This window comes from Sphaeramia orbicularis, chromosome 9 (genome assembly GCF_902148855.1).
Source record: "Sphaeramia orbicularis chromosome 9, fSphaOr1.1, whole genome shotgun sequence".
In the NCBI taxonomy this organism is placed as follows: Eukaryota; Metazoa; Chordata; class Actinopteri; order Kurtiformes; family Apogonidae; genus Sphaeramia; species Sphaeramia orbicularis.
In genome coordinates, this window is record NC_043965.1 from 46,382,590 (window position 1) to 46,397,048 (window position 14,459).

Below are 14,459 nucleotides of genomic sequence, written 5' to 3' on the forward strand. Positions count from 1 at the left end.
AACAGGAACATTTACAACTAGAGCATCAGTTATTTTCAGTTGATATTAATAAAATGCACTGCAAAAAATGACTGTAGAATTAACACCAAAAAGTTGTAAAATTGCAGCATATGAAAACTGTAGGTGACAATACAATGCAAAGTTGTTTATTTGAAAAGATTTTTGTGTTAACGACTGAATCAAATATAGCTGTAATTCTTACAGGAAGAATAGATTTGTATGTAGAAATTATATATTTCTATTGTTTTTAGAAAATAAAACTGTAAATTGAAAAACAATGCAGTGCCATTTAAATTGCATGACAATAATGTTGAAATAACAGCGTATGTGCATTATATATATATATATATATATATATATATATATATATATATATATATATATATATATATTTATTTATTTATATATATATTTATATATAAAGTTATTAAAAAGTAAACATTTAACAATATAACATTTTAAATTTGTAAATGAATGGGTTGGTAGAGTTGGTGGAGTGGCTCATCCAATAACCAAAGGGTTGGTGGTTCGAATCCTGGCTCTGACTGTCCATATGTCCAAGTGTCCATAGAAGACACTGAACCCTGAATTGCTCCCAGTTGGACCTGGTGGTTTTAGAAAGTGCTGTGGACACCATAAAGGTGGAGAAAATGTGCTAAATAAGTGCAGTCCATTATTTACCATTTAAATCTCCATGTTTAAAATGTTCAATCTTCATGTTACTCCATAAATATGTTTACAGTTGGATGTGTTTTTACAGTATTGTTCTGGAAACCACAGCTGCCAGTTTTTTTTCCGTAAAAACAACAGGAATTTTTTTTACAGTGTGGACCAAAAAGAGACCAGATGAAACACCTGTAATAATGTGCTGAAGGTGTGCAGGACATTCTTCTGCTGTGCACTGGGCTGAAGCCTCTGTTTCTTCTGTAAATCTTCATCCCTCCTCATCGTGAATGGGTCCAACTCCCGCCCCCTCACGACGTCGAAACCCACAACAAGTGTCCAACCAATGGGAGTCCCGTCAGTGATGTGGGGGGGGGGGGGGGGGGCGAGCCACAGAAGGACTAATGCTCCAAGGGGAGAATCAGGACCACTTCACTCCCCAGCAGGGCTGTTGTTTTTCTTCCATGCCCTATTTGTTTGCACTCCTGTGCGCATAAGGACTCGTGCTCTTCGACCCGACGGACCCGGTCCATCTGCGCCCGGATCCCAGGACTAACCCGGCACGGAGTTTGGGTCTGAAACCGACAGAGAGAAGGAGAGGCGGACGGAGAATGTGGGAGTGTGAGGCTGTTCATGACCGATGGAATGAGCGGCTGTGAAAACTCTCCCAAACTTGTGGAGAAACTTTGCGCCGGCGCCTCCTTCCGTTTGGTGGGTTTACAGACCACTTTCCGGCCCGGTTCCGGAAATGTATGGGTAAGGGGAGGCCGGTTCTGCTCTCCGGCTCAGACGGACCGGCGCTGACGGGCTTACGGGTTGGAACCGCGGTTACGCAGCGCAGCGCCCGCCGGTGGTCGGACGCGCACCGCCGGGCCTCTCCTCCATCTGCCTCCGCGGAGAACCGGCACTAGCCCGAACCCCTCACATATGACTCTGGGCTGAGTTCGGCCGTTTGTCGGAGCCGCAACAATGGCACAGTGCGGCGCGGCGGCGCACAGGTCCGTGTGGCCGCTGTGCGCCGTGCTCCTGTTCTGCGGATACTTGTCCATGGTGTGTCCGTCCCACGGCCGGCGGATCATCTGCTGGAAGGCCATCATGAACTGCCAGGCCGAACCCGACTGCAATTACGCATACGAACAGTACACGCGCGCGTGCGGCTCGGTTCTGAAGGGGGAGCGGAGGAAGTGTCCCAGCCACTGCATCTCCTCCCTGGTCCAGCTCAACCTGACCAAAAACGGACCGGCTCTGGAGGACTGCAGCTGCGCCCGGGACTCGGTGTGCACCAGCACCAAGCGGGCCATCGAGCCGTGCCTGCCCCGGACCACCAGCACCGGCTGCACCGAAGCCCGGCGCCAGTGCGAGAGGGACGCGCAGTGCAGCTCCGCCATGCACGACTACCTGAAGCACTGCGGGAAACTGTTCAGCGGAGCCATCTGCACCAACGCCTGCCGCAACGTGATCGCCAACATGCGCAAAATCCCCAAGGGTCAGCAGCTGGACACCTGCATGTGCGACGGCACCGAGAGGGCCATCTGCGAGTTCGTCAAAGCCAGTATGAAAACTTTGTGCTTCGACTCTCCGGACAGAGAGGAGAGCAGCGGCTTCCGGAGCGACCCGGACAGCGAGGACGACGAAGACGACCCGGATCCGGACTACATGGAGGAGCCGGAGAGCGGAGGGGCCGCGGCACCGGGGGCCCGGTGCGCCCTGACCCTGATGGCGTCCATCTGGACTCTGCTGGCCCTCATTGGATCATAACCTGGACCCGACTAATGTCTGGATATTAAAGACAGGCCTGGTGTGGACCGAGACCAGAAACCCTGAAGGATTTCAAAGCGGGATATGTTCTATGCAAATGAACCAGAGGTGTGTGTTCACAGGTGTGTGTTCACAGGTGTGTGTTTGAAGCTGCTTCTCTCCTCCTCATCAGATGCTTCTTTGCTTTTGTGATAAACTCATTTAGATGACTGTCCACTTGTCTTTAAGTCACAGACTCTGATAGGACAACACTTTGGTTTATATATATAAATATATATATATATATATATATATATATATATATATATATATATATATATATATATGCTGTGCACTGCCAATCCTCTTTGAAACAGATATGAACTATTTTTGTACAACAGACGTTGTCGTCGGTGTCAGACTCTGATTTACAAGTATTTAATGCTGGAATCTATGAACTTGTAAATACAGTCGATTAAACAGTAATTTATTACCACCTAGTTCCATCCAAATGTGCATCATGTAAATAGAAAATTCCAGCTTTAAAGGGAAGTTCTTTTGTGTTTTCTCTTCAAAGATCATGTACATTGTATATATGTTTATAGCCTATATAGATTTTTTTTCAGAGAATCCTCTATGTTTTAGGCTATGAGATGATTTATTTACTGTGTAGAGAAAGAAATGTCTAAATCCACTGTATGATTGCCTTAATGATATACTTTTATAGAAGGCATAAAGAAAACTTGAAGATAATATTATCTTGACTGTGAGTTATTTGTTGATCTGAAAATCGAAATCTTCACAGTGTTGTGCCTCCATCCGATGGAAATGTCACATCATTTATAGTGATTTTATAACATTTGTCTCTCAGTCCATTAAAGTTCATATAAAGACAAAGTTTTTATAATTAGCATAGTGACAGAAAAGCAAACAGATGCTTTTTGTAAAATCAGATGGTATTTGATCTGTTTAAGTTACAGACGTTTGTAACGTTAATTCATACAATCAGTTAAGAAATAAAACTATGGAAAACAGACCGACTGTAAAGTGTGGAAATGTTTATTTTGCAGTTTTAGGATCTTAATCTTATATTAGAGTTGAGGTCAAGTGTGGATGAAATGGGTCATCTGTTCCTCAAAGGCTGGGTCTTGACCCTCAGGTGGGTCTATTTGCATTTCAAAAAGTGTTCAACAAGATGTAGTTTTTATATATATACATATATATATATATATATATATATATATATATATATATATATATATATATATATATATATATATATAATTGTATTAAATTAGATTAGATTAAATCTAGAATAAGAAACATCAAAGCCTGTAAACTCTGCATAAACACACTGAGTTAGTCTTTTTTTCCCCCACATTTCATGACTTAAACATGTGATTGGTTAAATCTGTCTTTCCAAATGGGTCATTTGTGTAAAAATTCACTGTTGGTCACAGTTTATAGAAATGTTGTGAACTGGGTCGTGATAGTTTGTCATTTTTAAGGGAAACTGGACCCAGAGAATATTAGTAAAAAAACACTGAAATACGCCAATTTTTGGACTAAACTGCTGAAATTCTTAAATCCTCTTTAATGACTGTTGTAAAATCATCTTTAGTCTTTGTATTCCCTTTCAGTCTGATGCATTATTTAGACGTGAGTTTTCTTTCACAGAGGTATCAGTGTGGGTCGGTTCGGTCTGTGTGCTTTACTCCGTCCTTCCCCCAGCTGTGCTTTTAACTTTTACACTCCTTCATTTTGTTTTTGCACTTTCAGTGTGGTGTGGTGTGCCTATATGAGGTCTTAATGGGCTCCTTTCCTCTGTTGACTCATGGCCTCATGACCCTTTATATCTTGATTTAGTCGACTGTTGTCTAAAGCCACTGTTCCCATAAATCAGCCAAACACCCAGTACTAGTATCAGCGTCCACAGCCTCTGCTCAGTATTATAGATATATTATGTTTATTATTATAGAGGCTGTGAATTCAACCGTTTGTGAACAGACTTATCAAGCACTTTATGTAGAGAAAGTCTAATCCTTTCCCCGTCTCTTCAGGGGCTTTAAATCAATGGTTTGATGCAAAATGTTTTATTAGGGAGGGGGGGCGTCCAAGGGCCCTCCAGCTGAATGGATGGAGGAGAAGTCGAGTGGCATCTTTGTCATGGAAATGTTAAGCACATAATAGTTGTGGAGCACAATAGGAGGCACTTCATTCTTTCAGACGGGGCTGACACCTCTGGAGAGCAGAGCGGCAGGGAAGCATGTGGGAACGATCCGCCGCCGCCTCTAACTCTGCAGCCAGAGAAAGAAGAAGAAGAAGGAGAAAACACATGACAGGTCTGGCAAAAGACACTCTATCCTGGATCGGACACAGATTCTTTTGTGCCAGTGTTTCTGTCAGATTTGCTTTTTTAGGATTTCACTAAAAAGTACAAACGTCTTTGATTCCAAAAGTGTTTTCTACTCAGACTAAAAACATGCACTGAGCACAATTAATTACACTGGACAGTTTGTACATGAGAGCAAATCAACCCCCCCCCAGTCAAAGACCCAAACAGGTACTACAACAAAAAAAAAAAAAAAACATACTGATGTAGAATATTTCAATTCAGTTTTATTTGTAGAGCCCAATATGACAACAAGGTCACCTCACAGGGCTTTACAGGATTTATTAAACATAAAACAGTCAAATAATTAGTTTTTAGTTTTTAATAAGTTCTAAAGTATTTACTATAATAAGTTCTATTTAATAAGTTCTTAAACATTGAACCTGTTGATGTTGGAATAGTTCAGGTCAAATACAGTTTATCATCTGTACATGGTTATCATGTGGAAACACTGATTCACCAGTAAAACCTATGGAGTTGGATCAATGACAGTAGTTATAGACACTTGTTTATACACTGTAAAAAATGACTGTAGAATTAACTCCAAAAAGTTGTAAAATTGCAACATAAAAAAACTGTAAGTGACAATACAATGCAAAGTTGTTTATTTGAAAAGATTTTTGTGTTAACGATTAAGTCAAATATAGCTGTAGTTTTTACAGGAAGAGTATGTGAACAAAACCAGATTTGTATGTAGAAATGATGTATTTCTATTCTTTTCAGAAAATAAAACTGTAAATTGAAAAACAATGTAGTGCCGTTTAAATTGCAAGACCATAATGTTGAAATAACGGCCTATTTGCTTTTATATATATATATATATATATATATATATATATATATATATATATATATATATATATAAGTTATAAAAAAGTAAACATTTAAAAATGTAACATTTTAAATTTGTAAATTAACGGGTTGGTAGAGTTGGTAGAGCGGCTCGTCCAATAACCAAAGAGTTGGTGGTTCGAATCCTGGCTCTGACTGTCCATGTGTCAAAGTGTCCATGGAAGACACTGAACCTTAAACTGTTCCCAGTTGGACCTGGTGGATTTAGAAAGTGGTTTGGACGCCATGAAGGTGGAGAAAATGGGCTAAATAAGTGCAGTCCATTTACCATTTAAATCTACATGTGTAAAATGTTAAATCTACATGTTTAAAATGTTAAATCTACATGCTACTCCATAAATATGTTTACAGTTGGATGTGTTTTTTACAGTATCGTTCTGGAAACCACAGCTGCCAGTTTTTTTTCTGTAAAAACAACAGGATTTTTTTTTTTTTTTTTTTTTACAGTGTATGTTCAGTTACTGATCGATTAACTGGCAAAGTTTTCCTCAGTTTTCTCTGTTTCTGATGTAATAATACAAGAAATAATACATAATACAATAATCCTCAACTTTAATCTGACCTAAATAAACATGTACATGATCAGTGAATTAAATAAAGAAAATTTAGGATTTACACTGAAAAAATACAAAATACAGAGGATAGAATTGGAATAAATGGTGATAAATTACTGAAGAAAAGTTAAGAAAAAAAAAAAATTGGGAACTGGCACAAAAGTAGAATCTGGGTTTGTATGAGGTAAAGAAAAAAGGGGAGATTGGAAATCAAAGACCTGCAGAATCTGAAGAACCCCCCCTCCTCCTCCTCCTCCTTCTTCTCCTCCTCTTCCTCCTCTTCCTTCTTCTCCTCCTCTTCTTCCTCCTTCTCCTCCTCCCCCCCTCCCCTCCTCTTCTCTCCGTCTTTCTTTTGCGTCTCCCATTTGTTCAGTCAGTTTTCAGTTCTTAGAAAAAGCCCAGCGTGCGTTGATTAGGCTTTAATAATGAGAAGTGTATGAATGGATGAATGAGATGCAGAAAGAAAAAAAAATAAAAAAAAATCACACAAAACTCATAAAAAGTTGTAGAAAAAACGCTGTGTGGTGAGTATTAGAATCCACGGGAGGAGAGGTGAGGGTTTAGGTTTAGTAAAAAATAGAAAATATGAGGCTGTTGCTGGAGTTGGATGGAACAAAACAGCTGCAAAGGAGGCTGGGAAATATGTACAGTTATGTGACGCCATGGTGCTGGTAAAAGGTCCTCCTGTAGGGTGTGTGTGTGTGTGTGTGTGTGTGTGTGTGGGGGGGGGGGTGGGGGGGGTGGGGGTTGTGGGTTTACTTTCCAAACTGTGTGTGTTTGTGTTCCAGCTCTTTGAGCGTGTGTCAGGTATCTCTGCATCGACTTTGCTTGGCTGAGCTTCGTTCTTTACCCCCCCACCCCCCACCCCCCAAAAAAAGCTTTGGTGTTGAACAAAACGTCCCACATTCAGCCCACGCAGACGCTTCACCCTTTCACCCCCGACACTTCACACGGACACTGTTTACAAAGGTGCAGCGCTCTGCACTAAAACTGTAGGTGGACCAGTGAATGCGACAAAATCCTCCTTGTTTCCTGTTCATTTCTTTATTCTTCCCATTAAATGCATCTAAGAGCTCAACAGCATTAAAGTATATTTGTGTCACGACTAGTGGTCCGATAATTACAGTACCTCATTATTACGTAATGTGGAATATTTGACCTTAGGCCTAGTTTTCCTTGCAGTGTTTTCACTTAAATCCTGGCATCGGTGGGAGTTTTTTTTCATGCTTTAGTAAATAGAAAATGTATATGGAACCTTTTCAGCAGGAGCTTGTTTTCCTTTAAACAAATCCCTTAATTTAAAACTAAAACACATTTTTTTTTTTTTCAACTTCAAATATGAGGTGAACGTAACATATGAGTGAACACTGTGGTGGTTGTAGTGTTCATAAACAATATACAGAAGGTTAAAAGTCAGCCTATTGCATAAGCGTCTATATGTCATAAGCACTTTATAAATCATTAATTTGTTGTAAAAACACATTAGAAAAAAGGACATATCAGCTGCTGTTTCAGATAATGAGTCCATATATGTTGTAATTCTGCTTCACTGACGGCCTGATCACAATCAAGGTGTACAAGTACATTTGCAGCAGTTATTGACCCTTTCATGCATAGTGGTCACTCCAGTGGACAGCTGTTCGAAGCTGTTCATTTCTATGTATATTCATGGGTTTTGTTGGTTTTTTGTTGTTTTAGTTCCAACACAGTGGACGCTTATGCACCATCACATACACTGTAATTCATACCGTTACCGTAACTTTGCTGTTATTAATAAACCTGATCTGCAGTAACATGTTTGAGTGTAAATCAATTGCTTTTTATTATTATTAGAATGTAATTAAGTTTTTTTAAACAGAAAGTTTTTTTTTTTTTTGCATATTATCTTTATGCAGTGAGTAGTGACTAGTATTGGAATATGTTAAAATGTGGAAAAACATCAGATTAGTTGCAAGAAAAATGTTTTAATTTCATAGTTTTCACACAATATATCAGTAAATACATGTTTTGTTTTTTTTTGCTTCAAAAATTAAACGTATAGTGTCCAGCTGAGTGGACATTTTTGGAGCTCCATGAAAAATAGGTTCATAAGAAAATTTACAATCACATTGTTTTTTTGCTTTTTTTTTCTTGCTTAAAGACGAATAAAAACACTCAGGAAAAAAAAAAAATCTTGATAAAGGTTCTCATAATTCATGCATGAAAGGGTTAATCAGTATTCAAAAAGATCCCCCCAAAACCATTCCCAAAACTTTTCTTTGCCCATCTTATTACTAGATCTTGCAATCTTCCAAATTTGAAGAAAATCAGAGAAAAACTGATAAAATGGCGACCCAATGAGCGTGAAAACGTGCACAATTTTATTGTTATAAGAGAGCAAAATTATTGTACATAATGTTTTGTAACACGATAAATAATTCCTACTCAACTCCTGTGTCTTTTTTATTACAAAATACACACATCACATTGCTTTTCATTTATTGATCATTTTTGTTGAACAGCTGTTTGATTATCAATTCTTATTTTCAGTATTAAGACAATCAACCATTTTGTTCTGAAAACCCTTCTTTTACAGCCCTTTAACTGTAATAATAGAATGGGAACCTGTTATTTCAGTATTATTATGACTAAATATGCACAACTAGACAGATTTTGCTCTGCTCCCTGGCTGCAGAAAATTTGGTAACAATGTGTCAAACGGATGTTTACGTCAAACTGCAAGTTTTCAATGGTGCGTTGTTCACCAAAATTCATGTAGTGTCCGAACACCAATATACTTCGATCAATAATACGCCGTATATGCCTTATAGATATATTGTTATAACTTGTTCACAAATGTTTATTTCCTCCTGTACCAGGAAGACTTAGTTACAGATCTAACACAGATGCCACCATGTGGTAAGGCAGATTTCCATTCCAGTCTTGTAGAGTCTGTACACCAAGTAGTGTCTGTACACCATATTCAAAATATGTGGGTCTAATTTTATTGTTTCTGTCAATATATGGAATTTTTCAGCACACATGCTTTGGACACGACATCTATGCAATAAACAATGCATGATTATCCTGAGTGCTGAAACATTTGTATATCTTTGTAGGCATTAAATATGGAGGCTATTAGGCTGGAGTGTCCGTACACCCAATAATTTCTGATTTGACAGGGGTACAAGCCTGGGAAATTTTTAGTAGACACCATAATACAAAAATATTTTGGACTTTAAAAGAGAAATATCACAGAAATAAAATGGCCTGTCTGATTTTTTGATAGAGCATTATTATTTTTTATCTATATGTGCACCCTTTCTGGTACCCTGGATTATGATCAGCCTGTGAACGTCCAGCATTTATGTCTAAACGTCTTCTGACCTTTATTAACCTCTTATTATCAGATTCAATGCATGTGTTTGTGCATTTTATACAATGCTGATGTGACCAAAGCACTGAAATATATGAGGGGAAGATGAAAGTCATTATGGGAAATATGTATTTCATGTTTTTTACACCGACCCCAAAGGGGAGGCCAGGGGTACTGTATTTGGTTAGGTTTGTTTGTTTGTTTTGTTTGTTATTAACACTTTAGCAGCAAAACTATCGGTTGAATTCATACCAAATTGAGTTTATAGATTGACAGTGACTCAGAATAGATGTAATTACATTTTGGGAAAATTAGCTCAAAGTTCAAATTTTTTTTAATGAATTTTTTAAATCTGTTTTTTTCTCCCATTTACTTGTATTGAGCGAAATTTCACCTGTCTATAAAAAACATCAGCTTTATTTAAATTTACTTCAAACTTGGCACATATATAGAGGGAATTGATATGTTGACATCAGCACATGCATAGACATGATGACATCAGCTGGATCGATGCCAAAATAAGCTACAATATGTATGAGGTTTGTTGTGCCTGGCACCACTTGTTGACGATGAGTTACTTTCATGTCAGAAAAGTTCCTAAAAGTAGTTAAATTTGTTGCTAGGTGCTTAAAAAAAGTTGTTCGGGTCTGAAAAGTTGCTAAATCTAGCAACAAAAAGTGCTAAAGTGCTGTGTGTTTCTTGCACGTTGCTCTATTGCACTAGTTCTTAACATTGTTCAGCAGCTTAATGGACGTTGGGACAAATGATAATTTGAGGCGGTTGGTTTTGCACTTTGGCATACGAAATCTTCTTCCTGATGGAAGAAGTTCATATTCAGAGGACAATGGATGAGTCAGGTCTGAAGAGATTTTTGTTGCTTGTTTCATGACCGACTGGTTCTACAGATTATCCATGGATTTATATTCTCTCATACCTATAATCTTCATTGCTGTTTTGTGCATATTGTCCAGCCTGTTCTGTAGTTGGACTTATAAGTTGCCGTACAAGGCTGTGATGCTAATGAGGCTCTCTAAGATAGCTCTGTAAAAAATTAGCATTATCTGCTTGCTGACCTCATACAGCCTCAGTCGTCTTAAAAAATACAGTCTTTGCTGCAGTTTATTACACAGGTTTTCTTTGTGCATTGGCTCATAGGGTTTGGAGTTATATGAGTGTTTGTCATATGGGACCAGTTCAGGTCATTAACTGGTTTCCTCCAGCCCCAGATTTCTCACAGGCCTTTGTTTTGGCCTGGGTTCCACGAGAGCTTGTGCAGAGAGTGATGTAGAAGTGGTTGGACAGTTGGAATGGCTGAGACGGAGGAGGACGCACTGAGATGGAAAGTTCATTTGAAAGGATTTGGACTAATCCCCTGCAGTGACCACAGGGTGTTGGATGGAAGGGGCTCCACCTCTGCTCCCTCTGAGCTCCAGCCATCACATCGGTTCCAAAGGTAAGCTGCTCCTGTCGGCTGTTTTCGCTCAGCTTTGGTTCGTGGAAGCGTGGGTCCGACCGGTGGAAGTTCTCCAGAGGACGTCGGTCGCTTCACATTCTGAATCCACGCCATTGGACGGAGACGCCGCCGCCACGGCCAAACACAGATCATCGATTCTGCATGTGTCTCATTATCTGCTCGGCCGCCGCCTGAAGACGTCGCAGAAAGCCTGGTTGTTTTTCTCTTTTCTATTTCAGCTGCCACTTTGATTTCATCATGCAAGACCTCTGCTGAGTCCACCAGCCTTTGAAATGAGAAACAGGCCTGTAATCCAGTTACTGAAGCTGCAGGCCGACTCGGCGGGTCCTGAGAGAAAACCTGCAGCACTAATCCTACTGTCACCAACACAACCAACACTCTGGTACCTGAGCGTTAGTGGCAGCCATCCCATAAACGCCCCGCTTCAGAATGGCACTGCTGACTGTTTCACAAAGAGGGTCACAAAGTGTTGCACTGGTTTTATTGGTTGTACCGATGTGTTTCTACAGCCAGTGTAGTTTTGGAGAAATCAAAAAGACTATGTACAAAAAAACAGATCCTCAAAGCTCAGCTACAAAGGTTTAGAAAACATCTGGTAAACAGATTTTTTTAAAAGAAATCTACCTATTCATGAAGAGTAAACGCTCGGAGTTATTTCATGAGAATGAAATAACATGACAGGACTTGATGTCACTGAATGTGAGTTAAACCACCCTTTCCTGTGATAAAAACACCAGCTCCCATAATCCCACAGTTCTTTATACTCATGCACTAAAGGTTTAACCCCTTAACCCCTTAATGTACATACAAGTATATTAAAAAAATATATTATTTGTGTTTTTGCTTTCAAGTAGATGCTAAATTAAGTGGAGATTGTTAATTTGACTGTAGCACATAAAATAGATTGAGTTTTGGGTATGTTGCATATTTGTGACAACAGGCAATAAAGGTAAAAAAACCAACACATTTTCTGGTCTCAGGCATGGAAATGATTTAAACAGATTTTTTTAAAAAAAGAAATATGACTATTCGTGAAGAGTTGACACTTGGAGTTATTTCATGAGAATGAAATAACATGACAGGACTTTACGTCACTGAATGTGAGTTAAACCACCCTTTCCTGTGATAAAAACACCAGCTCCCATAATCCCACACTTCTTTATACTAGATGCTAAATTAAGCAAGTAGATGCTAAATTAAGTGGAGATTGTTAACTTGACTGTAGCACATAAAATAGATTATGTTTTGGGTATGTTGCATATTTGTGACAACAGGCAATAAAGGTAAAAAAACAAAACAAAACAAAAAACACATTTTCTGGTCTCAGGCATGGAAATGATTTCGTTGATGCCACATTATTTTCAGTGTCCTGACTTTAACACCAACTATGTTAACTATTATTATTCAAGCAAACAGAACTTAAGCTTTTAATTTGGAACATGGGTGTCCAACTCATTTTAGGATAGATAGATAGATAGATAGATAGATAGATAGATAGATAGATAGATAGATAGATAGATAGATAGATAGATAGATAGATAGATAGATAGATAGATAGATACTTTATTGATTCCGAGGGAAATTCAAGTATTCAGCAGCTTTGCATACAGCACAACCTATAAATAATGACAATGTCAAATTTTTCTGTTTGTTTTAGTGCAAAAAAAGAAAAATTACATGATGAAAATCTTTACACTTACAACTCTCCTTTCATAAAAAATGTGAATTACCTGAAACTCTATGAACAAGTGCAATTTTAACCATACTATATGTCAGTTTATCATTTACACATGTACATTATAAATGACAGAACACAGTGGATCTACAAACACACTGACACATTTATAAACAGACATCTGGAACTGACAAATATAGCATTTAACTTTACACATTTTGTTCTATTTTTTTTTTTTTTTTTTGAATGAAAAAATTCACTAATGGAAAGTACAGACATTTTTAATTACATCATATTGACTGAAAATTACAAATGTTCTGCTTGTAAATGCTCCTGTTTTACTGTGACTTGTTGTCGTCTCCTAAGTGGACCGTAAGGTTAAAAACCAAACCAAACTGAAGAAACTGAAGAGAAAAATGAAACCAACAAACCAATAAATCAATAACCAACCTCACTAACTGGTCCAGAGAGTCTCTTTTGGGTCACTTTAGCTGGTCCCCAAGCCCAGATAAAGGAGGACGGTTGGAATTGGGACATTAAATAAAACTAGAATTGAGTATAGTTCATTTGGAGTTCTAAACATATTTAAGCTGTTTTTATTCTCACTTTTTGTCTCTAATACAATGTTATTCCTTTGTCCTACATCGTTCAATACAATTACATGAACATTTATAATTATGCAAATTAGGTGATGATGTCATTTAATAACTTCTACTGACTTTTAGGACAGAAAACAGATACTTTAATTCTGAGGAGTTGGAAACAGTGTTTAAAGATATTTAGACTAAAGGTTAAGATTCCAATCTCAGCTGTTTCATCACCGATGAACTACATGATATAACATGTTGCAGGACTTCAGTCTGTCAGTTTTGTCATAAAACATGGATCACATGCAAACATGGATGTTGGTTCATCCTTGGTTCATCATTGTTCAACAAAAATATATCTTTAAAATAAATAAATAAATAAATAAATAAATAACTAAATAAATAAATAAAATAAAATAAATAAATATATATGCAAGGCAAGTTTATTTGTATAGCACATTTCAGCAACAAGGCAATTCAAGGTGCTTCACACAGGACATTGAAATACAAGACAGGGAAAAAGAAACATTTAAAACATTATGAAAGAAACATGTAAAAGGTGATCAAAAACACCAAGTAAGAAAACAACACATAAAATCCAAAAATATAAAAACACACACATATTAAAGTAAGAGTTGCAGTGCAGAGTTTTGAAAGAGAATATAAAATTTAAAAAGTCAAAAGCCTTTTAGTCAAAGGCAGCAGTGAACAGGTGAGTCTGTAACCTTGAACTCAGACTCTCAGCAGACCTGATATTTTCTGGTAGTTTGTTCCAAATATACGGAGCATAGAAACTGAATGCTGATTCTCCATGTTTAGTTCTGACTTCTGGAACACAGAGCAGACCTGCACCAGACCACTTGAGTGGTCTGGATGGTTCATACTGGACTAGAAGGTCTCTGATGGATTTTGGGCCTAAACCATTCAGTGCTTTATATGCTAGCAAGAGAATTTTAAAGTCTGTTCTGTGTGAGACGGGGAGCCAGTGTAGAGACCTCAGAACTGGACTGATGTGGTCCACTCTCTTGGTCTTTTATATATGTATGTATATATATATATATATATATATATATATATATATATATATATATATATATATATATATATATATATATAACAAGTATGATGTCTGCATTTGACCATTCACCTAGTTACATTTGGAGTCAGACT

At 38.0% G+C, this 14,459-nt stretch overlaps 1 protein-coding gene across 1 annotated transcript; it reads left to right on the forward strand.

The window, feature by feature from the left end:
* The first annotated feature begins 1,058 nt into the window (after positions 1 to 1,058).
* gas1a (growth arrest-specific 1a) lies at positions 1,059 to 3,438 on the forward strand. The gene has a single exon (XM_030144599.1). It carries the CDS (start codon positions 1,633 to 1,635, stop codon positions 2,419 to 2,421), a length of 789 nt encoding a protein of 262 aa, XP_030000459.1. The 5' UTR covers positions 1,059 to 1,632; the 3' UTR covers positions 2,422 to 3,438.
* The last annotated feature ends 11,021 nt before the right edge of the window (positions 3,439 to 14,459 follow it).